Raw genomic sequence first — 25,666 nt, 5'->3', positions numbered from 1 at the left:
GGCTTTGCATAGTGCCTAACCCAGCAGGTATTTAAGAAATGTTTAATGACGCAACTAGGCAGAATGTAGGTATGCTGTTCATTTTATAAAAAATGACAAGAGTTATTAAACTCTATGCCTGGAGTCAAGCAGTTTAGCCAACTTCCAATGAACAGTCAAGGGGTAACAGAAGGTTCTATCAGTCTTTTTGAAGTCCCCTTCAAATCTCACAATATATTTTTTTCACCTGGTGGTGAACTAGATAGGAGATAGGGCAACCCTCTATGGCAGGGATGACCTTTTGGAGCTGGAGTGCTCCTGAGTGTCACTTCCCTTCCCCCACACCACATACTGGGTATACTCCACCCCAGGCAGGGGAGGGAGAAAGCACTCCCACTGAGTGGCTGCTGGGCAGAAGGGCAGGTGATATGAAAAAATGTAGGGAGAGGTAGGAGAGGGGGAGGAGAGGTGCTCTGCCCAAGTCCTTTTAGCTCTCTACCAAGGAACTCTTGGGAGGTGGGGAGGGAGGGTGGCTGAGTCCCCACAGAGAGTGCTCTGAGTGCCATCTCTGGCACCTAATTCCATAGGTTCACTATCACTGCTCTATGTCAAACCTGCAAAATACAATTTCCAAGGCTAGTACCTTGCCAATGCCCTACAATTTAGTTTTATCTCAAAACAAAAAGAAATAAAGGAAGAGGTAGAGAATGAGAACCCAAATATTAACAAATCTCATTGAGGAAAAATTTAAATGTATTCATTTCCTTCATTATATTTAACCTTAAAAGAAAGTGTCCAAAAGAGTCTTTTAATTACCTCTAAAAGCTTCCATCTGTTTCTGAATACCTGTCTGCATACAGAAGTCAAACATCAGATCCACATATTCCTCTGCATTGTCCATTGTAATAATCTACAAAGAAAAAAGGAAATTAGCTATTTCTATGCTTGTCAAAGTCTATTTCAGGAGTTTCCTAATGTACATGATATTGTTCAAGATATTATGAGACAGAGAAAAGAAAATGTGTTTTGGTCCCTGCCCTGGCCCCTGGTCTCTCCCCATCCCCTACCCCGCACAAAGTACAATTATCAAAGTCTAACCACTGAAACAAAACCTTTACCTCATCTTCACCTCGGGGTTTGAGATCTACAGCTGTAAACCCATAAACTCTGGAGGAAGGACAGAACTGGAAATTTAAACTGAAAAGTAAAAAAATAAAGAATTAATTACCAGTCCAAATTGCTGATTGGGTCCTAAATACTGGCTTGTAATTTGGAGTAGGTCCTTTCCTATGGGAACATTTTTTAAAAAACTATCTACCAAAATGGACTCACTTCTTAACATTCTACCAACTATGAAGATATAAAATGCCCATGTAAATTCCCTTTACCTAGATTAATACCCATCCCAAATGAAATTTCAGGTTTTTGCATATTTACTAGGAATAAACCAATTAAGAGGGAAAAAAATACTGCTCTAATTTCTCCAGATTTGTTGGTGTATCCTAATATATTTTTGATGACTGATATATATTTATGATTCCACATTAAGAGTATAAGATTAATACAAAAGTTATTAATTATAATGTAGATTTATTTTAATTCATTTTCAGGATCAAAATTTACTTTGATAAGATACAAAGTGCCCTGCTCCTGCCTTTCCTGTGACACCATCCTGTCTAGTACAACCCCTTCATTTGAGAGATGAGATAACTATGGAGTGAAGTGACTTCCCAAGGTGATATGGGTAGTAAATAGCCCAAAGTGGATTTAAGCCCTGTCCCTAGTATACATACTATCCTCACTGTGTGTCTATGGTTGTCACTTAATGTTTCACAGTGCCTCTAAACAATCCTCTATCAACTAGATAATGTTTAGATCTGCATTGATGAAGGGAATTCCCACATATATAAAATCACAGGCCCCGATCAAAAAAATACAAAGTTATTTATGAAAACCACTGGCAAATAGAAGGACAATTAGCAAAATGAAAGGGAAAAAAAGCCTCTTAAAAAAAAAACATAATCACGTGGAGATAGAACAACAGCAAAACAGCAGAATAAAATGAAAATATTAACAAAACATCTGGGATAAATAGTACATACACAATACACTCAAAAAAAGGCTCCCAAAAGGTATACCCTGCATGTCATATAAAAAAGGACACTAAATATTTGACTGTTGATGTAGACCTGGATTTTAAGCACTTGAACTATGATTTTATTATCTTTGACAATCTAAATTTAGAGATTTTTAATTATTACAGTGATTAATAGTCTAACCTATCAGAAAAAGTAACTCCTATACCAATAATAGAGGTCTAAGTGCCAAAAAGAAATTAAAATTCTTAATAGAACCTATAATTTTTCTGGAGTTTATCTAAAACTGGTCTTGTTTAAGATTTCTTCAGTTAAGACAATTTAAAGGAAAAATATCTTTGAAGTTATTAGGTCTAAAAAGCATACATATAAATCTTACCCTAAATCTTCTATGCTAAGAGGTGGTCCAGAACCTGATGGATTCTTCAGCATTAGATCCTGCAATTTTGTGTTCTTTTCATCTTCTGAAAGACTTTTATTGCCTAAAATTTGGCGTCTTTTAATAGCAAGGTCTTTAATTTCTTTTAAAAATCTGGCTCTGTGTGGATTTACCAGTTCAAAATCTTCCCAAGTTAAAATCCCATTAAACCAAGCAGGGGGCTTTGGTTTGGGTGGATCAAGAATAAACTCTGATTTTGAATCTTCTTCAAAGCTTCCCACTGAGAGTGAATCATGACCTTCTTCTGTAGATGCTTCAGACTGACTTTCAGTACAGTGCAAGTCTCTATCACCTCGTGATTCATAAATCAGTTTACTCATATTGCTTTTAATATCACCCATACACATGAGTTTAAAGAAAGGTTTAGAAATAGGTAAGTCCACAAGTCTATTATCTTGAATGCATTTGGCCAAGAAAATACCAAGGAAATGAAAGAGTTTTGTGATTCTTTCAAGTTCATCACTGTCTTGTGGGAATGGTGCAGTAAAAAGTCCACATGATCTTTGTACATAGTACCCAGGGGGTTTCAATCCACCTCCAAGATCAACCTGAGTGTTATAAAAAGAAGAAAATAATTAAGATTACAATTGACTCATTTAACAAATTAAGAGTACTATCTCACTCTTAGAGAGATAGGTAGAATTCACAAACATAACCATTAGTCCAATAAATTCTATAATGATATTTCTGGTGGCTGAATTATGTTGTTAACAAGCATTAACCTAATAATCAATTTCACTCTCAGAGTATTCAATAGTAAAAGTTTCTCTAGTTTAGTGAGGCATAATTACTAATTATTACTTATTACTAGTTATTTCAAACTATACATATAGGCAAATGGGAGAGGAGGGAAAGTGCCCCACAAGACAAGAGTGGGAGTACAGAAATTTCTAATTAAAAAAAAAACTGAAAAACTCAGGTATATCTTTTCAAAGCAGGTACACTGGCATCTCAATAAAGAACATAGTTTATTGTTACTTCTGAAGTCAGTCTTATGTTCCAGAATTCTATACATCATATGTCTGTAATATCCTGATTTTTTTTTTTGGTGCCATGTTCATGGGTCAGTATTCTAAGATAATGAGTACAACAAGGGGGAAATGGATCTTACATGACGAGATTCATCATCTGGGAAGTCATCGTCACAAAGCCATGTTCCCAGTTCAGTTCTCTGGAATTCTGCTGCCACCAGAGCATAAAATTCTAGTGTAGGTCCCAAGCCAGTTCCTTCTTCTCCCAAAAACTCAACCTAAATGATGAAAAGATTTCGGAGAGTGGGTTTAAAAATGTTACAATTATTTATTTAAATCTTATTTAAAATGTTACAATAAGGTTTATCAGAGTGCACAATCTCATCTTAAATTTTCTATATGACTGAAATGCCATACATGACAAATGAAAAATATCATTCAATAAACACTATAATTAGCTTAATATAAAATAAAATTATTTAATGTCTTTGTTGAGATAAAACTTGATATTTAGAAATTACTATGACAATAGCAACAGTTCCACTAGAGAGGTAATGGAGTAGAATAGGAAACTCTGAGTCAGAACTCTGTTCTTATTCTAGGAATATAATTATGAGCCATATGACACTAGAAAAGACACTCAGTTTTTTCACATGTAAATAAAGAAGTTAAGACTTCTTTCTACTGCAGAAAACAAGAAAACATTCTAATTCAAATGCTGTACCTCTAGAACAGATTTCCGATCTGCATGTATTTGCATAACATTCTCAGCCCACTCCATCAGTGAATCACCACGTGGAACTTTTACTCTTTCATGCTTAAGACGACCAACTCTAAACTCTCCTGGATCATCCCGTCTTACAGTGCTTGTTGTTCTTGTTCGTTCAACAGTAGCCTCACGCCTATTTTGTAACCACACTATTGCTCTGAAAGAAAAAAAAATTGTGTGCTGATGTAACAAAATATTTGGAACTAGTAAATAACAAGATATTAAAAAGGTTTGGTTAAAATTTTTTCCAAAAACAGAAGCACAAATTTTACTATAAACAGCAAATATACAAAAGAAATATGGGAAATCACCACATTAATGCTATGGGGACAAATATTACAAGTCTAAAAATATATCTTAATAGCCTTTTCTTCAACATATTATTTATTATGTAATACCTATAAAGTAAAATAAAATGAGCATTCTTATAGCATAAATATCAATTATACTAAAACTAACAGGAAAGAGTTTGTTACATGTTTATCATGCTTGCATGTACATATAAATATGTGTATTTAAGATACAGACAACACATCAGCATGTGAGCATTAACCCAACCCTCTCAGTTCATAAAAGTGTGTAATGTTATTTTCCAAATATATCAGGGATAAAAAACACCACAGAATTAAGTCACCCTTATCATCATAAGCAAAAAGCTGTTGGGTACCATCAGAAAATGGTATTATTTGTCATTCAACCTTTTGTTTTCCAGTTATCACAATAACTGACAACCTATTGGGAAAGATAAATATTTTACTTTTATGTCTTACAATAGAATTGAAGATACACAGAAATTAATGTTTGGCAAAAAAATATTAACTGACAGTAGACAACTGTAAAATACAACAGAATTTTAAAGAGCTTTTTGACAGATGGACAAATTTTCTGTCCTACAAAACCAAATCATAACATGCAAGGATGATGCCTTTTAACATTATTCAGATGGCAGTGTTTCATTCAATGAGATTCAATTCAATAAGCTATTAGGTGCCTATTATGTGCTGAGCTTTGAAGATGAATAAAACTGTCTAGATTCTTGAGGTATTTATATTCCATCGATTCTTTTACAGATATGACATGTAAAATATTTTATTTTAAAAAAGGAATGCCACAATAGAAAATAAGTTAAGAAATTATGAATTCATCTTTATCAATCACTCAATTCTGAATTGAAATAAATTCCCTACATTTTGACTAGAAGTGTAATTATTTGGAAGTACTGTGGAGCTTTACTAACTTGGGGGTAAGTTTTTCCACTATATTATCAAGGCAAATTCTTTTACCTGAACAAATTTTTGAATTTATATATACTTCTAGGAATTGTGTGTTAACTTGCTATGTGATCCTACCATAAAAAAATTTCCAATTAAACTGAGAAAACATTTTTATCTTTCTTTGGATCATGACTCCTTGCAGAAAATCAGCATTTTGAAGCCTGAGACCACATCTTCTTTATTTAAAATACTCCTCTTTTATACCTCCCTCACCCTTCCCATTTAAACTAGGTAAATCTTATATGTGAGCCTACTAAAAGCAATGGATGCACAATACAAAATCTTTTCTCCCTATTATTCTCCAAATCAAAAGAAAATACTTAAAAGAATATTTCAAACAAAAATTTCTAACCATTAGGCATATACTAAAAGATAATAGCAAGAAGTATCTGGTAGTTCTAACTTGTTAAGAATATTATTATGATGTTAAGCAACTTTTGAAAGCAGCTATATTTCTTACCTGGATGCTCCAAATGCTGTACAGGTGAAATAAAGCTGCCTAGTTTCAAATGGTATTAAGAAGGGACATTTGCTGGTTAACTGTTCACACCAGTCCGGCAGAGCCCCACTTGCTAGTGCCAATGGTTCCTGAAAATTATTATATAATACAATGGTCTCAGTACTATAAATGATTTAACAAAAAGAGTAAATTCTAATATATAATTAGGCAGACGCAAAGCATGTCAAAGTCCAAATGAATAAAAGCAGCCATAAAAAATTACACAGAAAAGAACATGTCAAAGGAAGGACTCCAAAAGCTCAGCACTTACAGTATGCATAGTTCATTGGTCTGGTGTAATTACCTCAATCTGCTGCAAGATTTTCGTAGTGATTTTTTTGCTTGTGAATTCATCTGGTGGAAAATTAAACTGAAGCTGCTCATCTCCTTCTGTAAACATTAATAAAAATATAAAAACTTGACTTGCTTTTTAAATGATGCTGAAGAAACCAGACAAGGTTCCTTACGTACCTTCTTGGGAAGATCTTGAGTAAGGGTCACTTGCAACTATATAAAGAATACGTAACAACTGTAAGACATCCTCTACTCCACATGAATTCTGTCCATTGCCTGCTTTGGCCTGAGGCTGTTCTTTGGCCAAACTAAGAATGTCACAATTTTGAAAAGTAGAAATGGTTCCCTGGCTCAATCCAGATTTTGATCCATGCTCACAAAAGTCCTATAGAAATAATTAGTAATACTGATCGTTAAATCCCATCTTTAGGATAATCAAAGGTTAAATCTATCACTTGAAAAAAGGTTTCCTTGTTGAAAGTTGCAGTGAAGATATGCCTTTTTCTTTATAATCAATATAATCAGACTATAATCAAATTCTTTTAACAATAAATAACTCCTAGTAAGAAGTATATGCTCATAAGAAATCTTAATAGCATCCGAGTCTATAAGGTCAGATTTTAAAATTAAATGTTTGCATATGGACATCATTAAACAAATAAATTTCTTAGAACACCTGATTATCACCCTCCTTCTCATAAAGGAACCTACAAAGCTGCAAAATAAAGCACACAGCCATTCTCGAACAACACAGTATTTGGATAAGGACATATACCTTGTATGCAGCTATGAGCTGAGAACAATTTCTGTTTTTCCTAATACTTTTATTAGTGCCGGTTAATTTCCAGTGGCGCAGGAAAGCAGAGTCTGCATTCTTCTGCAGGTAGGTTATCAAGTCATTCTTTGGTAGTTCATCAGTGCCAAGGTATTGTTCCACATGCTCTATAGACCAGCAACCCTACAACAGGAAGAACCAAAACAATGGTCTTTCCTGATTGTAAAGTCCAAAATAGTTTACATGCAACATACTAGGAGATCTTTAGGAACATGCATTTAATAATTATCAATTTATTTCTAATTTAAAGTTTAAAATGCTGTTAGTACTAATTTTTTTCCCAAATGGTACACTTCACAAATAGCAATATGTTGATTACTGACTAATAGCAAGAAATTAAAAATTAAATAATAAAGAAGCTGTTCTTACCATTTTTCCATTCTCCTTTTCTTTATCAGAATCCTTCATCTCTCTGTACATGATTCTAAATATGAAGATATTATCCAAATTAAGCCTTTATAAAAAGTTTGTTTTAATGAAGTTTATATATATTTAATAAAGCAAGAATCTACCCTTTGGCCACATTGGGGGGGGGGGGACAATAAATATAAAAAATAAATATAAAATCTTAGAGGAAGTTTTATGAATAGAAACAGAACAAGTTACTTCAAAACTGAGAAAGGAATAAACATGTCACTCGTTGTAGAAGGATGAGAAAGATGTATGAACTGATTATTTCAGTATGAATACAAACTAAGCACATATTAACAATAGCAGAAATCTCAATTAAACCATAATATAGTTTGCTGATAATTAACTTGATCAAGTACTGGAAAGAAATATAACAGAATGTAAAACTATTTGCATCTATTAAATAAACATTAAAAGTTGGATTTGGGAAGAGAGCAAAAGTGGAGTGGGGGCAACTCAAAGACTAGAAAAAGAAGTTAAGAGGAGCACTTCCATAAAGCTAGGACAATGTCCTCCACAGTACAAATAAGAAGAAAGTAAATGAGGGGCAACTAGGTAGTACAGTAGATAGAGATAGAGAGCCAGACTTGGAATTAGAAGGACTTTGATTCAAATATGGCCTCAAACACTTCCTAGTTGTGTGAATCTGGCTAAGTCACTTGCTAGGCTTACCACTTTTCTGTCTTAGAATTTGGTATCGATTCTAAGACAAAAGGGAAAGGTTAAAAAAAAAAAGTAACCATTCTGTTTATTTCTTTTCCCTTTCAATAAAGTGATGTGTTCCATAAGAGACTTTGATAGTCAAAAATTACTTTATTTGTTTTTAAAATATCTTATCATTTATTGTTTTTTAAAAATAATTGCAATTCCATTGGATTATACATATATATTATCACTCAAATCCATTTCCATATTATTCACTTAGTAACAAACTAGTTTAATAATGCATTATCACTGTAAAAAATTTCAAATTACAAAACCATATCAATATATTCTTTAACACTAATCAGTTCATAGTCCCTATGACATCAAGTCTGATGTGTAGATATGCTTTAAACATATTTTATACATATACATACATTTATTCTATATGTCTATGTTGGAATTAAAAGGTCATAAATAGGTATTTTTAAACAATTGTTCAAATTCTAGTTAAAAAAAAAAAAAGCAGAACCTGAATTAGTGTCAGAAACTGAGTTCAAATTTCTTCAGCTAATTCTCATTACATACCAAAAAAATCTTTAACTCAAAAAGTCTCTTACGTATATGTTGGTTCCCAAATACGACGGAGTTTATCAGATTTCACATTGCCATTGCAGGAAAACTGAAGTAATTTCTGTACATAGTAAAAGATGGTTGATCTGAAGTTAGTGAGAGGCAATTCAACTTCCCGAGTTGTTCCAAGACCTGTTACTTTCAAAGTAAGTGCTAATCTGGGTGAGGGAGTACATTCGACTTCTTCTAAGAGCTCTGAATGAGGAGTACCTAAGAAATTTGAAAATCATGTAAGAAACACAGCACTATAGTAAAGCATATAACATAATAAAATAGAAAACCCATTTCACCAACAGGCAATAATTAGCTATATGACTTTTGTAATGAACCTTTCTAGCCCTTAACTATTTATTTTGTAAAATGAAATCAAAAGCTTACCATCTAAAGGCCAGAGGATAAACCTGATTATATCTATAAGCCCCTTCTTGTCTAAATACTTTACCTTTATGCACTATGGGTCAGTCAGGTTTATTCAGAACACTACTAAACTATAAAACATGAAACTATCACCAGAATTAAGCAGAAATGCCTTTTTTACCTTTTTAAAGCACATATTTAAATTGTTACTCCTCAATAGAAGTTCAATATCAATTTTTTTTAATTTACCAAAATATTTTCCATAACAGTAATATATTGAAGAATCAATGGGAACAAGTCTTTTTTTTTGTTCTATACATTTTTTTTCTTTGTTCTATACAATTAGCAGAGGTCAAACAGTGTTTACATAGCAACCACAAGTCATTCTAAAAACAATTCTTTTTTAAAATAAGGATTAAGATTTAAAAAAAACCCAAAATCTGTGATTTCAATAAGTTATTTGTTTTTAATAATGAACAGTGACAGCTCAGATTTATCAAAGTCTAATGTATCTGAAACTCTCCTATTTACATGGTTTTATATTTTCAGGATCAAATAGACCAAAGAACATTGTGTTTTTCTTTAGTTCACACCTTAAGACAGCACCATTTTTCTAAGCTCACCACATGGCTATTTTATGTTTAATTAGTTAGAATTAATCAAAAGACATAAAATACATAGTATTTTGTCTACATACCAGGGGGTGGAATTTCTAGATCAGTTGTCTGCTGGACATTAGTACGACCAGGTCTAGGATCAAAAGCAGGTACTAAAGCAGAAAACTGCCGTTTTAGCACATAATCATCATCCCACGTTCTCCGACGACCTCCCTTAGTTTCATACTCTTCTTCTTCCTAATTAAAAAAATTCCATGTCAAACAAACATTACCCAAGTAATAATTTTGTGTATGCAAAAGAAGTGCAACCAGAGAAATGTTTCTAGGCAGCAAACTAGTTTCTTCATAGTGGATAATTTAGTATTATAGCAAAACAATGTGTCATATTAGAGAATAAACAAGCACAAATTTGCATATGTAAAGATTACACATGGGGCAAAAGGAAATATACTATCAAGTTCCCTAGTTCCTTCACTACTATAATTAGTAGTTAAAGATAGCACATTCTCAAAAACTACCACATTTCTCCTAACTTTTATTTCTGACCAACTTTACTAGTAATAACAAGTGATGGGCCTGAAAATGTGATAGTAATTTTTTTTTTAAGGCAAAAAGTATAACCTCCCACCTCAGTTATAAAGAAAAGGGGAAAAAAAAGACAAATTCCCATTCAGCTGTACTGAAACAAAAGCTGACAAACAAAGCATTTTCAATTAGCAAAAGCTATGGTTATATGTCCTACTGGCACTTACATATTAGTTTAGACACTAAGAAACTTTTTTTTTTAAGCATGCCATAAAAAAGTAATGAAATGTGACCTTGAGAGGCAAAGTACTAAATACTAGAAACTTTGCCACTATGAGCTAACTGATCCTCATTGCCAAGATGAAAGAGTTCAAGACATTCCCACTGGACCAGCCCTTAGACCCCACCACTGAACATATACTTTTTCATAAGACTAAGGAAGTAAAATGTCCAGGGACATGTGTTTTCTATCCTTCTGTGGAGATTCCTTCTCTTTATATATTTTTTTTCTTAAATAGTATGTATTCTTCATGTACCTTTTTGTCATGTAATTAAAAAAAATTTGTTAAATATATCATAAGTTGAGGTATCAGGGGTAGGGTTTAGAGATAAAGATCATATGAAGCCTACCTGTTCCCCAAGGGGCCGGCTGCCTGCTCCAGAAGGGACCTGTGGCAGCTGTGATGTGACAGCATGGTGAGTCACATCAGAGCGGGAACCTGCCCGACGTTGCAGGGATGGACGCCTCAGGATCTCAAATAAGAAATGCAAAGATTTTTAATTACATTAAAACTATTTCTTCTTCTCTGACCATATTTTGCTCTGAAACAATCAAAACACACTAAGAACTATTAAAACAGGGAACTTTATCTCTATAGGTCACTTTCATAAAAACTTAAAAGTGAACTGGTTTCTAAGCACCCCTCTTTCTGATCATGCATTCCAATCAATTTATTTATTCATTTTCTAAGTCACAGACACTAAAAATGGCTTCCACATTTTCCCATTAAAAATTCACTTTATTAAATTTGATCAAATATAAGCATTACTATATGGAGGCCTAATCTCTTCAAGTTTCTACAAACAGATTTTTCAGGCACTGGACTTAGTTGAATAACCACAAAAAGGTCTAATTTAGGCTAAAAAGAACCATATATATGGAATGCATTGAGATGCTACAATTAACATAAAATAAAGATATACTTCAATGCCATGGTACAATTCTAAATAGTTGATGCATTCAACTTTTCTTTCCCATAAGTCAAAACATCTACCACTGCACATGGAAAAAACTTTTAATCACCAATTTCTTGTTTAAGAGAGTTTTTCCTTGATTAGGGTACTTTTAATTTAGCATGATGTTGGAGAGACCACTTTCCTAAATTAATGAATAAAACCAACAGATTTTCTATACCATAACTTCTTCATATTCTTGATCCTCCTGGTTATCATCTTCATTCTCATCATCTTCTTCATCTGGCTCAGGCAAGTCCTCATCATCATCTAACTCTGCTAACAATGTACTAGCACGACAGCTATCAAGAAAATCTGAGAAGAGCATTAATAATTTTCACTTTCAAAGTAATTGGTGAACTGAAAAAAAATATCATACACATATATGGCCCAACAAGATAAAAATAAGAAGAATAAAGTATAAAATTGTATATTAAGGACTAAATGACCCAAATATGATTACAAGAGAATCTTGAAGGTAAATTGGCAAAGAACAGGCAAGTGAGCAAGGACAAGATGCAACAGCAAGTAATGTAACAGAATGGATGTAGTAAAAATATATGATTTTATATACTTTTCTCCATAGTCCACTGGAAGAATCTAACTGTACTAATTCTACTCCTTTCTTCAAGCTTCCAGAAGACATAAAAAGGTAACATGTTTCTTTTTACTTCTCTACTTAACGATTCAACCTAATAAAACTTCAAACCAGATATCTCAGAAATTAAATTAAGTCTCATAAATATTCTTATACCAGCATTATGAAAGAATGTTTAATAGATATGTTTTAGAAAAATAAGAAAGGAAAAGCCAAAAGGATATAGCCATGTCTTTTGTATTCTACATTTCCTACATCAGCACTTAACACATTCTCTTGCTGCATATACTTATATGCACACTACATATATACATGTATGTTTATATATGCACACATAGAGGTACATGCATATGTACATATATTAGTATATGTAGTAGCCAAGAATCATGTTATACATTCTACCCAAAAGGTAAAAGCAAAGAAAGTTAATAATTAACCAAAGAACAGATGTTAGTTAGTTAGTTACTAGTTCAGATCCCAAGATAACATACAAGAAAATGGTCAATGTGGTTTCAAACAGATAATTATAATATCACTACAAATTAAGAATACTCAGAAGTTCAAATAATACTATATCCAAGAAAGAAATGAGTAGTACCTCCTCACTAATGATTACTTTCCATTATTATGTATATAGCTTATTTTGTAGATAAGTTAACCAATACTAATATAGTATATTATTGGTTCTAAGGCAGAAAGCATAAGCGCTAGGCCAGTGATGGTGAACCTTTTAGAGACAGAGTAGCAGTCTCACTTTTCCCCACACAGGGGAAGTAGGAAGCACTCCCATTAGGCTGCTTTGGGGAGGTGTGGGTGAAGTGAGGAATATCCTCAGGGAGTGTAGAGGGCAAGAGGGGAGTAGCCCAATCTCTCTTCTGCCATCCAGCTCCACCAACTATAACCTTACCCCCTAGGTGCTCCCATTGGCTGCTGGACAGAGAGGCGGGGATGTGAAAAAATGTAACCAGGGATGGTGGAGAGGCTGAGGGGAGCAGCTCAGCCCAAGTCTCTCTGGCTTTCTAGTAATTAACTGGGGAAGAGGGGTGGGGGCCAATGCTAGCCATCTTTGGCACCTGTGCCATAGGCTCACTATCAGTGGGCTAGGCAATAGAGGTCAAGTGACTTGCCCAGGTTCACTAGGAAGTGTCAGCAGCCAGCAGTCTGAACCCAGGACCTCCTGTCTCTAGGCCTGGCTCTCAATCCACTGAGTCACCTAACCACTCCCTAAGGCTACTAAAATCTTAAATTACACTGAGAAGTCTAGCCTCACCTAGAAGAAGGTGAGAGAACTACAATACTTCACCTAGTCAAATGATATCAACAGTACTGTATTCAATTCTAGGCACTGCATTTTATAAGATCACTGATAAATGGAAAACATCCAGAAGACAAGATTGGTGAAGAAATATGAAGAACAGAAAGAACTGGAAATATTTAACATGAACAAAGGAAGACTTGGGGTATGTGACAGCTACTTTTAAGAATCTTAAGGATGAAAAATACCAAAATTCAAACATAGGCTTGAATGCAATTGAGAGATGGTAGCATCAAATATCCACATTTATATGAGCAACTTCCAGTATAGAAATTATCTCCACTGATTCTGATCAGCAAGTCATATTTATAGCATTGGTCTTCAAAAAGTGAGGACCAGGAACACCCCTAACTCCCAGGTGGTATGTGATGCATCAATGAGGACAAGAAAATGAATTATACACTTTCCATAAAAAATTATAGACTTGTCCTCACCACAACTAAAGCACATCTCACACTTCTGGTCTTCTAGCATTTCAACATTTGCCACAGTCTCAGGGCATCTGTATTATAACCAGACCCCTGACACACACAGCTGCTGGGAGGGCCAAATTCCCTACAACAACCTCATAAAGCCCAGCATACTCCACTTCCATCATTTGGAGCTATGAAGGCCCTCAGCAGCAGGCTCTACAATCTGGAGAAGTAGCCTAAGGAAAGTCCCCTTACACCTACACTTTTCATTTTTCTGTAGTAAAAGATGAATAACTAAAGATAAGGAGGTATAAAAAGGCTGGAATTACATTATCTTTCTTCCCAAACACATTCCTCTTTCAACCTTCTCAATTTCTCTCACAGATGCCACCATTCTTCCAGCTACATCTTGGTATTCGTTGATTCTGATTCCCTGTACTCCTCAATTTCCCTCAACTAATCTAATTAGTTGTTAAATCCTTTCATTTCTATTACCACAACACTTTCTGCACCTATTCCCTTTCCTCCATTTACACTGTTTATCAAAAGCCTCCTGTCTAGCTGTCTCAAGAGCCTGCCCTCTCCAAGCTATCTTCTACATACTTGCCAAAGTAATTTTCCTAAATCATAGGTCTAAACAGAATGCATTCCTTCACCAGTGGCACCAAAATAACTCATATCTCATCTTTACCTGGTCCCCTTTGAATGTCTATTTTGGCACACTTTCTAATGTCTAAAATTATTAATACAGTACTACTAATACTTCTACATGTACACAATATAAAAACAAATAAGCATTCACACATTGGAATGCATGCTCAAAATTTTTTTTTTACTGGTAGAGAGAGGTACATGAGTAAGAGTCAGCTATCATTGGCCTAGCCTACGACACTAAGGGGCTAAATGACTTGGACATGGTTATACTACATCTATGCATGACAGGTAGGACTTAATTTCAGGTTTTTCTGACCACAGGGCCAGTTCTTTATCCACTATGATATACTGGAACTTAAGAATTATACAAGAATAGAATGAGATAGCTACTTTGGGAGATAAATTCCTATTCACTAAAGTCTTCAAGCAAAATGTAAATTATTTGACAGCTTGTAAAGGGCAATTCTTATTTAGTTATTCTGGGAAGATTCTAAAGTCCCTTTTAACTCAAATTCTGCAACTTTCAGAAAAATAAAAAACATTCAGAAGATTTAAAAAAGAAAATTATTTGCCCAAGATCACACATATTTTATATAGTAAGTGGCAGTCAGGATTATAGCTTAGGCCTTTGGCTCCAAATTCAGTACCAAAACAATCTTAAACATTCCTGTTTGACAAGCAACAGCAGTTCACCACTGCTCAGTAAATAAAATATAAAATATAAACTACTTTTTGATTTAGTAACTAAGAATTTTTATAATCTAGCACCAAATTGCATTTTAGTATTATCTCTCAGTATCTTATCCTCTGCTTCAAACTGAAATGATACTTCTACCTCACCTGCATGCTTTGGTGCACTAGAGATCTCTCATGCATCCCCCACTGACCCTTAAGGCCAAGGCCAGGCACCGTGTTTCCATCATCTTCTCTGATCCCCTTTCTTTAAATTTCTTAGCCTACCTACCATATATGATTCTGTACATTTCTATTTTAGAAGTTCTCTTACAGTTATTTAACTATGTCTCATCTTCACTGGGCTTGAAGTTTAGAACAGCCTTAGCTGTGCACATAATAGATGCTTAATAAATATTTTGTGGATTTGAATTTCATTTAGTATTAACAAAATATGCACAGTTACAAACAACAAAATTTAAGTGAGGCCTGATAAATGTTAAAAATCATATGGCTTTTAGAGAGGAGAATCTTCAACATACAGTGTAAAAAACAAACCATATAATACAATGAAACTTCCTAATACAAAAATATTAACTGTTGAAAAATATATGAAGAAATAATCATTTTTATAAAATTCAATTTTAAATTTATCATAGCGTATTCAGCCACACTTTTGTTTTTCTTTTCTTTCCTGATGTTTATGTCAAGTACGGTATTTGCTAAGGCAGTTCTCCCAACCAAACTTAAATGCTTATGCAAGTGTGTTTTAAAAATTTGTACTCTGGGAACTTCATTCCCCAGCATTCTTTATTCTTCCCGTGGTTCCCTGTCTTGAGTCCCTGTGCCCTGGTGTGGGTTTGTTTATAAATTTGCTGACCACGCTGCGGGGGCTTTTGCTTTGGCTGGAGCGTGGCAGGCTTGTGGGTCTCTGGCTCTTTTCTCTGCTCACTCGACTGAAGGAACCCCTTTCTCTCTCCCTTTGTTGTTATTAAATGCTAAGAATTTAAATACTTAAGAGCATTCATTTTTTAGTCTTACACAATCAAGTTACTTTGCATTTTGACTCTTCTATAAATAAAAGAATCTATATATTTACTAATGAAATCATGTCAAGTTAAAATGATTTTCAAATCCTTAAATCAGCACATACAAGTTAGAACATGATAAGAGTATTTCAGGGGAAAGGTCTAAGTTGTACCAAGAGGCAAAAAGAATTTCTATATAAAACAGCTAAATAAAATTTAATAACTTACCATATAATGAATATTCTGCTTCCTGACCTGTGTCACTCTCACTTGATGTTGATGTGAGGCTGGTGGTTAAAGTATTACTTAGTGACTGACCAACTGATAAAACGGTTGTTGCCGTGGCTACATTACTGCTGCTTGTAACACTAGATGTTGACATTGTCACTGTAGATGTAGTACCAGTTGTAGTCAAATTAGGGAAACTTTGGGCCCCCATAAGAGGAGAAGCTATAGATAAAAAAATGGCAAGTTAAAATAAAAAAATATGCCCATGTATATAACAACAGACAAAAAAATGAAAACAAGGAAAATAACTTTTAAGTAGGCTTAGCAATATATATAATGGCTATGAAGATAAAAAAAAGTAACTTGGGGAACCTGACACCAAATTGTTTCATTGTAATATAATTTTCTCAAACTGTAACTAAAAGTGTGGCCTAATATCCTAAATGTTTGACTAAATACAAATAGGAACTAAAATAATTAACATTTTCAGTCATGTTCTCCAAAACAAATTACTTTGAATATTTGGTTGCTTCAACTGGAATCAAAGCATTTTCACAGCTAACTCTAATTAATTTAATCAAGACCTACGCAAAAATTGCATTAAAATAACACTAATTTCAATGAAGCATGTCCAACAACTAACATTCTCTCTTATCAAACTTACCTAGCTATAGTTACTCTAGGATCCAAAGACTGAAGCTTCTAAACTTTAGAACAGGAGTAGCCATGAGCTAAGAATGGTTTTTACATTTTTTAAATAAAGTAGACTGTACGAAAACAGGAGGTGGGATGGATTGGGTCCTTGGGCCATAGTTAGCGAGCCCCAGGCTTAAAACATAATTAATTTTGGCCCTTTGTTATAAAAAGTAGTTCAATTATTATTCTGATAATATGAAAAACTGTGTTATGATTCAGAAGCACTAGAAACCAATTAGAACTCCAGTTTTTAAAACAATAAAATAAGCATAAGTCACTGATTAAAGGTTCTTTTTTACATCACTTAGAGAGTTGAGAAAAGCATTGTCTTCCATAAGGAAAAGCTCACTTACTTGCAGTACTCATTACATTCCTCCCCAGAGTATTAGTGTTATTATCACTGCTGCTTCGACTCAAATTCATGTTGTTTGTAGCATTGGTTCGTGCTATGTTTGCCACTCTCCTTACAAAAGACTCCAAACTAGAAGTTTCTCTAGAGGACAAGTTAGGAACACTTGCACTAGAGCTCATAGGGGCCCCAGCAGCCAACAAAGAACTTACTGAGAGTCTGTTACTCGCTGAAGAGCTAAGGGGTCTTTGTGAAGCTGCTTCTTTGTTAGTCAATTCAGACACTGAACTAACATCAGGAGAGCTAACACTCACAATCCCCATAGATATGGCACTAGACTCTCCAGCAGTACGAACAGAACTATCAGGACCTAACTTCCTTTCAGCATTTTCACTTCCTGTGTCCGCTGTTAAGGTGCTGGTGCTCGCACTGGAGGATGACCCTACTTCAGCTTGAGGCATGCTTTCAGCAGACGAGAGAACAACAATCGGTTCATGGACATCAGTTCCTGAAACTATACTCTGTTCCATTACACTCTCTGATCTCCGCTCCATTTTGGTCGAGCCCAAGCTGATGTCGCTGCTACTGGCCACGCTACACACAGAACTGCTGCTTCCTTTTCTACTTGAGGAGCCTGCAGCAGCAGAGGTCTTGTCTGGACAGTTGTTTTTCACCAAGCTGCTCCATGATTGTGTTGTGCCTGAAACAGTGGATGAAACAGGTTTGGGTGATGCCGCTGTATCAGGGTCGTACCCTGGTGCAAGCTTGAGGTCAAATTTTCCTTCTGCGCCCATACGGTAAGAGTTTGAGCCACCAGCATCCCAGGTGACATCAATCCAGCCTGGAAAGGGACAGGAGTTTGTGAGACCCAGCACAAAGCAGACAGGAGCGTGTCAGACAGAAGCTCCACAATATGGGATCAGCTTTGTATCTCTGAGTTACTAGAAGCCATTAAATAACTTTCGTCTGCCAACTAAAATTAAATAGGATATTTGAAAATCCAATCAATTTAAACACTTTGTCTATATAAAGTTAGCAATGCCAACTGAAGGCCAGTATTCTTTGGGTCATGATTCATAGCAGAACAGTGGAAAAGGCGCTGGAATTGGAGGGAGGCCTGGGTTCAACTAGCTGTGTAACCATAGGCAAATCACTGATCTTTCTGAGCTTATTTTCCTCTTCTTTAAAACTGGGATAATACATGCACTAGCTTAGCTTATGGCTGTTTTAAGAAAAGTTTTTTTTTTATAAAACCATCAATTACTAAAGAACTGTAAACTCTTTTAAGTCAACTATTTAAAAATCTATTACAAGCAAAACTTTTATGTTACATTTCAGAAAAAGACTGGTAAATTCTTCATTCTACTCTTTTTTACTTTTTGACAGTTCATTTTGTTCATATCGATCCAAAATGAAAAGGTAATTTTTTTTCACCACGGGGCTTTGTTTCATTTTTCTAAGTAAATGCTTATAAAAGCATAAGAAAAAATCCTTCATTTTAGCAAATTCAGAAATGAACAAACCTTTTTTTTTAACTATGCTAAAAAATAATACAGTCAGGTGATGGGTCTCTTTCTGGAAAAACACAAAATAACAAAAAAAAAACAACTGTCGATTCACTGCTAATACTTTGCACAAACTGAAACTTTTAAATTTTTACCAATCCATGGGGAACATTACACATAAAGCATTAATTCTTTTTAAAGTAAGAACAAGTATATTTTGGTCAGATTTTGAAGTTCAGAGATTCTTTTTCATGGAGTCTTATTATAAGAAGGATCAGGCACAGAAAATTTCAGTCAGTGAGTTGGTCTGTAATTACATACTATATTATCTCATAGACATGTTAAATGAATTATCATAAAGAATTATAACCCTTCAATTTGTATTAACATATACCTGAAAGAGAAACCAGTTTAATATAAAATGAAGGTAATTAGCAAATTAGTAAAAAGCAAATGAGTTAAAAATAAACATTAAACTGATTTCAGAAAAAGAAAAATTTAACAATCTTTAAGATTTATAATATAACCATTTCATATATAAAGAAAAATGTGTAATACATACTTTCTTTTCTTAAAAAAATTAAAAAAAACCTATTGTCATTTTCAAATTTAAAAGTATGTCTGAGGCAGGTAGGTAGCACAGTGAATAGTGTTGGACTTGGAGTGAGGAAGACCCAATTTAGAAACCTGGCTCAGACACTATATCACCCTGGTCAAATCATTTAACTTCTCTGCATTAATTTTCTAATCTGTAAAATGGAGAAAATAACATTACTTCCTGAACACTGCATACTGTGAGAATCAAATGAAATTGCACATGTGAAGTGTTTTGTAAATATTAAAGTACCATATATACTAGCTGTTAATATTAGTGTAATCTCTAACAGTGTCACCTTTTTATCTGTCTCTAACTCAAAAGATCTAATATTTAAACAAAATATTTGCCCAGGATTTACCCATAAAAAAGTATTTTAATATTTCTAAACCACTTTAAAATGGTTTTAACATTATAAGCAATAGTCAGAAGTAAATGCATAGTCACTTTAAATATTACCAATTCCCTTGAAACATCCCTGATTATATGTAAAATATTTTCTTCAGCTGTTTCAGTTATGCTCAACTTTTCATGACCCTATATTAGGATTTTCTTGGCAAAGATGCTGGAGTGGTTTGCCATTTCCTTCTCCAGTTCACTTTACAGATGAGGAACTTAGGCAAACAGAGTTAAATGACTTCCCCAGGTCATATAGCTAGTAAATGTCTGAGGCTGGACTTGACTTCGAAGTTGAAGTCTTTCTGATTACAAGCCCCAGTGCTTGGATAAACAACTCAATTATCTGATGGAGTTAATTATATGGATTTGAGCATATTCCCAGAAATCTTTTCTGGATTTAATCTATTTTATTTGGCTAGCACCTTAATTTTCTTACTTTGCCTTGCATGCCTTTTGAAATTAACATATTTCTTTTCTTGCAGAGAGAAAGGATGGGAGAGATGAGAAGTTTTAAAAACCTTATTAAAGACCTTTTATACTTTAAGGTTTTTTAAATCATTTTCTTTATAAATATATGCTCTATCTTATTCAGCTTTCCCATGAAAACAAACCACATCTTAGAAACCATTACAGAATCAAAAATTCAATTCTAAATTAAATTTTTTTTGAAACTCAAAACAGATTTTCCCATAGAAACCTCATACCAAATAGTTCTGAGGTCATTCCACAAACTTACCAGTCATAGTATATTATAAATACAGTAGAAGATAACTGATATGTAAACTAACGTTTCTTTGGAGAAAATACAGAATTCTAACTTGGGAGGCTAGGCAGTAGGAATAATGATTCTCTCAACTCTATGATATTGGTGGTAGCTGCCATCAAACCTAGGACAAGAGGTCCAGAAGGGATAAAGAATAAGGAGATAGTCCACTAAGTGGAACTGGGATTAGGGACCTGGGGAATATGAATATGCATCAAGACCTCTTGCTGTTACAAATCATGGATATTACTTCAATCCAACTCAACTCTGTGTTTTCTTAAAAAAAAAAAAAAAACACAGAGGAATTGGAACATCTATCTTCATTCTCTACAGAGTCTTTAAATGTTCACATCACTGATCCAGTTAGATTTTATTATGTTGTATGCTAAATTCAACAAGTGAAAACTTCTCCCAACTTGCTAAAGTACTACAGGGAGACTGAGTATTAGCTTGGTATCTCTTCAAGTCTCTTAAGACTTAGAAAGAGCTAAACTCATTTTCTTCTGTATGACTATCCAACAATTTTTTAATAGTGATTCCATTCCTTAATGTTTCAAAATTTTGTTTATTAAATATTTATCTTGTATAAACATTTCATTCTCCTTCTGGATTCTCTCTTACTTTCCATTAATCAATCTATGCTTTCCCCACTACTCAACAGCTTATGCAATAATTATTTCATAACATATATTGAGATCTCATAGTGCTATTTACATTTATTGGATGTTTATCATGATATCCATTATATTGTCTATCTTATTTTTAATATGAATTTTACTATAAAATAGTCTAATTATATGAAATAGCCCCTTGGTATTTTATTGAAATATCATTAAATTTACAAGTTAGCCTGAAAAAAACATTTTTAGTATATATATGCTCAATCTAAATACGTGTAGTTAAACAATTATGTCTTTTGTCTGTCAAAAATCATTGAAATTATTTTTGTATAACTCTCTTTAATGTTTGTTTAATCAGAGTTAATGCTCAATGGACTGGGAACTTAGGAGGGTGATTATCATTTGGAGAATGATTGAACAAATTACTGTATTAAAATATAATAGAAAATTGTGTTATGAGATGAAGGGGATATTTCTTAGCAAAATCGAGGAAGACATGAATGAACCAACAGAGTGAAATGAGAACTAAGAGAAAAATTTATACTCAAAGATCAATGTCATGAAAAAAATAAAACCAACCCTGGAACATTTAATGACCAACCATGATTCCAGAGTTAACAGTGATAAATCACGCTACCCACTAACTGACCAAGAGGCAATGGGATTTAGGGTACTAAGTATAATACACATTTTTTGATACTGTTGATGTGAAAATGAGTTTTGCTTTTCAGTTATAAGAGTTTTGTTCTTCCATTTTATTTATAGTAGGTAAGGAGAAAGGGAAAGGAAAAACATGCTTTGTTGATTGAAAGAGTTCAATTTTACTTTAAAAAAAATCAACAAATAATTAAGATTAGGATTTTTAAAAAGTTAACCACACAAAAAGTTAATATTCAACATTATGTCTTATTCTTATTAAATAAGTTAAAGGGGAAAGTATGGGTACCACAAGAGTCCTAAGAAACTTTTAGAGAGAAGAGATAATTTATAAAAAAAAGAAAATAATGGAATATTCTTGGAATAGAGAAGTGTCCCTCTAAAGATAAAGAAAAATGGAAAGGGACACAACTTTAGATGATCCAAAATGATCTATCAAAATATACAAGCCTTTCATATTTGACTTTACAATAGGATTAAATTTGTTTTCACTGAAAATTAACATGGACAGATGCAACTTCTCTCCCTAGTAAACATTTGGGAAATAATTATCTTATAAGGAAGCTACAATAATATATATTTTACAAACTCTCATTAAGATAGACAATTCTGGGCAAGACTGTTATTATCATCTTAAGACATCCAAAACCCTTATATATACATAGATATATATTAATATACCTCAATATACCTATAATAACCCAAGCCAGTTGAATCTTATCACTCCACATACTGCTAGTTAAGTCCATTTCCCCTGTAGAGTTGTAGCAGGTACACTTTGACTATTGCTAAATACAAGACAAATCAATTGGTTTTTGCTCTTTCCTTGGCACTAAAATTAATTTCAAGAACAATTTAACTAGGAGCAAAGTGCTCTCATTCAAAAAGAGAATGCTTGCCAAAACATGAAACAAAGAAGGTTCATGTTTTGATTTTTTAAAAATGGTCAGGCAACAACTTTACTGCCAAGGTTCCACAGGAAATTTATTAATGATTTTAGGCCCATATTTAGATCTTTTTTTTTAATGTATTAAATTTAGGAGAATGGAATTAAAGAAGGAAGAAATAAATGAACTTACTGAGGAATTTTACACTGGCATTTCTATTTATATGATAAATTAATTGTTCCTACATAATACCCAATATGTTAAAAATTAAAACAAGGTCCTTTTTCATGCAAAATAGTTACTATTTTAACAGAAAATATATATATAGAAACTTCACTTCCTATTGTTTTTATTTGGCAAGTCTCTGAAAAGAAGGACTCAGATGCTTTAGTTATTTCTGATAGTTCTGATCAACCTTTACTCTGAAAAATCGAACTAAAACCACCAAGAACTTTTTTCACAGTTACAAATAGCAATCTCATGGACATTAACTTTAGCTGCAATACTACAAGGTAATACTGAGGTTAGGTAATAATGAATCTAAGGAAATAAATATAAAGGTCAAATAATCAATGGAAAATTTACTCCATTAATTTAATTCTAAGGGGGACCTCTCACAAAAAAGGAATGATAGGTGAAAATAAAAGTTAACTACACAGATCCTTCAAGTTCTTGTGCAATGGGAAACTTTTAAAAATGCTTTCTAATAAGGTTTACAGTACTAAAAAAGGAATTCTGCATGATCCCAATAAAGTAAAAATGACAAGATATATCTACCAGATGTTACAAAATAAAAGTCAAATAAGAATATCATAGCTGCTAAGTTAAAGGTAGAAAGAGGTATTTGAAAGTTATGTGTATGGCAAAGTAATATTAAAATTTCAGGTACTTTTACTTAAACCATCATAACAATCATATTTTTAAAAATCACAAATATGTAGAAATAATTCAGGATCTTCAAATTTCTCCTAATCACTAAATCACTAAAGTGGTACCTACTTCAATTCTTTGTAAAATATATCATGGCTGCTATTATAATTATTACAATTAATTGTTACAATCATGAAAAAACATTTTAGAAAATACCTATTTGGTCTCTAAAATATTATTAAAATGGAGAGGAATAAACTACAAGTCAGTTCCAAGTTTTAACCAAAAATACCAACAAGGGATCTTTTAAAACCCTATGGCTCTCAAATTCACAGGTACCTACTGACCATTATGTAGTTCTCCTGTGACAGTGCCTTCTCCTTGTGGACTGCCATCCTGATCTCTCCATTTCCAATCAATTCCTCGTATTACCCGGGCTCCTGGAACCATGTACTTCAAAACTTGGGAGCGTACCAGACGCCGTTGCCTTCTTAAATTAGCCTCTGCTTCCTTAGCTGCTTTTCCTATAAAATGACAATTCCAACACAGTCACAAACAACTCACATTTGAAAATAGTTAATTTTCTATTAACATTAGAAAAAAATTGTTACATTATCAATTATTTACCTAGCTGATCTTCACATACTCCATTCACAGTGCCATAAAGTTCAAATCCAGATAAGGAGAGGTAGTGTGTTTGGCCACTAGCATTCTTTCCCATTTGTTTGATTCTCACATGCCTCCAGCCTTGTTTCTCATCCTTTGGTGGATCAAGAGGCCATGTTGCTGTTGATCTTTTTAAGAGTTGAGAAAAAATATTTAAAAATCAATGTTAAAAACTTTAAAATGGGTTTCAAAATGTTACTATTTAATATACTAGGATGATAATTAAGTTAATGGGTGTACCTATTAAATATATTGAATTTTAGACTTTGTCAAGAACTTAAATATTTGATAACTGTTCCAAGAAAACAAAATGTCAACTGAGAAAAAAATTTAAGCCCTCCCAAAATCAAAATTTGACACACAAAATGCAAATATATGATATTTGCCATGAATGCATTTAAACTAACTTTGAAGCAGTACTCAGGACAGAACCTGGTACATAAGTGCTTAAGGCAGGAGATGTGGCCCAGTAGATTGAGAGCCAGGCCTAGAGATGGGAGGTCTTACATTCAAATCTGACCTCAGACACTTCCCAGCTCTGCGAACCTTGGCAAGTCACTTAACCCCAGATGAAAGTTAAGAGTTTAAAGGGGGTAAATTTAAAAATGCTTGTGAATGATGAGTGTTCTATGTTTTTTACACCCATTTTGCTAATATCATAAGTTGAGAGGGCACATTAAAAAATTTTCAAATTCTAAATGCAATTATTATTTTATAATACATATTTCTCTAAAATTAGTAGACAAGTAATTTTAAAATACCACATTACAAAGAAACACAATTTCCCAATTTGTAAAGACACTCTTTAACTAACCCTGGTTCATTCAGACTACAATCATCAACATGTGTATACAAAGTAGTCCAGTTCTGTCCATCTTTGGATACTTGGAAAACCCAGTTTCTAAGTGCAGATCTTCCATAACCACGAGCATGGCGTAATGTATACGCTGATGGGATGACCCACAGACCAAGATCTATGGCAAACCAAGCATTCTTATCATCATTGCTATGACAATTAAGCGCTGAACTATCCCGACTTAAGATGTCTTCTAAGCGGCCATAAGGCAGATTTCTTCCCTCTGATGATGTTACTACCACCAATCCATAGGCTGCTGGATTCACCCACTCATATGCAGTTCTAAAAAGTAAAATGAAAATATTAGGAAAATATTTGTGC

General features: G+C 33.6%; 1 protein-coding gene across 11 annotated transcripts in view; it reads right to left on the bottom strand.

Moving 5' to 3' along the window:
- Nucleotides 1-25,666, bottom strand: part of HECTD1 (HECT domain E3 ubiquitin protein ligase 1) — a 111,558-nt gene that overhangs the window by 10,062 nt on the left and 75,830 nt on the right. For 2 of the 11 annotated variants that reach the window (XM_001364054.5, XM_056810418.1), the window contains exons 22-40: nucleotides 25,304-25,627; nucleotides 24,451-24,617; nucleotides 24,171-24,347; nucleotides 17,532-18,368; nucleotides 16,483-16,704; nucleotides 11,756-11,889; nucleotides 10,972-11,094; nucleotides 9,897-10,053; nucleotides 8,830-9,052; nucleotides 7,526-7,580; nucleotides 7,097-7,279; nucleotides 6,499-6,706; nucleotides 6,332-6,417; nucleotides 5,989-6,116; nucleotides 4,210-4,411; nucleotides 3,626-3,763; nucleotides 2,455-3,062; nucleotides 1,098-1,176; nucleotides 796-889 (exon numbers count right to left, since the gene is read on the bottom strand). In XM_001364054.5, coding sequence (XP_001364091.1) covers nucleotides 796-889; nucleotides 1,098-1,176; nucleotides 2,455-3,062; nucleotides 3,626-3,763; nucleotides 4,210-4,411; nucleotides 5,989-6,116; nucleotides 6,332-6,417; nucleotides 6,499-6,706; nucleotides 7,097-7,279; nucleotides 7,526-7,580; nucleotides 8,830-9,052; nucleotides 9,897-10,053; nucleotides 10,972-11,094; nucleotides 11,756-11,889; nucleotides 16,483-16,704; nucleotides 17,532-18,368; nucleotides 24,171-24,347; nucleotides 24,451-24,617; nucleotides 25,304-25,627 — 4,145 coding nt within the window. The remainder of the gene's footprint in view (nucleotides 1-795; nucleotides 890-1,097; nucleotides 1,177-2,454; nucleotides 3,063-3,625; nucleotides 3,764-4,209; nucleotides 4,412-5,988; nucleotides 6,117-6,331; nucleotides 6,418-6,498; nucleotides 6,707-7,096; nucleotides 7,280-7,525; nucleotides 7,581-8,829; nucleotides 9,053-9,896; nucleotides 10,054-10,971; nucleotides 11,095-11,755; nucleotides 11,890-16,482; nucleotides 16,705-17,531; nucleotides 18,369-24,170; nucleotides 24,348-24,450; nucleotides 24,618-25,303; nucleotides 25,628-25,666) is intronic. The other 9 variants (XM_007472523.3, XM_056810419.1, XM_007472524.3 and 6 more) reach the window with 7 other exon arrangements.

The sequence above is a fragment of the Monodelphis domestica genome, chromosome 1 (genome assembly GCF_027887165.1).
Source record: "Monodelphis domestica isolate mMonDom1 chromosome 1, mMonDom1.pri, whole genome shotgun sequence".
Taxonomy (NCBI): Eukaryota; Metazoa; Chordata; class Mammalia; order Didelphimorphia; family Didelphidae; genus Monodelphis; species Monodelphis domestica.
This window is presented reverse-complemented; position numbering and strand designations above follow the sequence as displayed.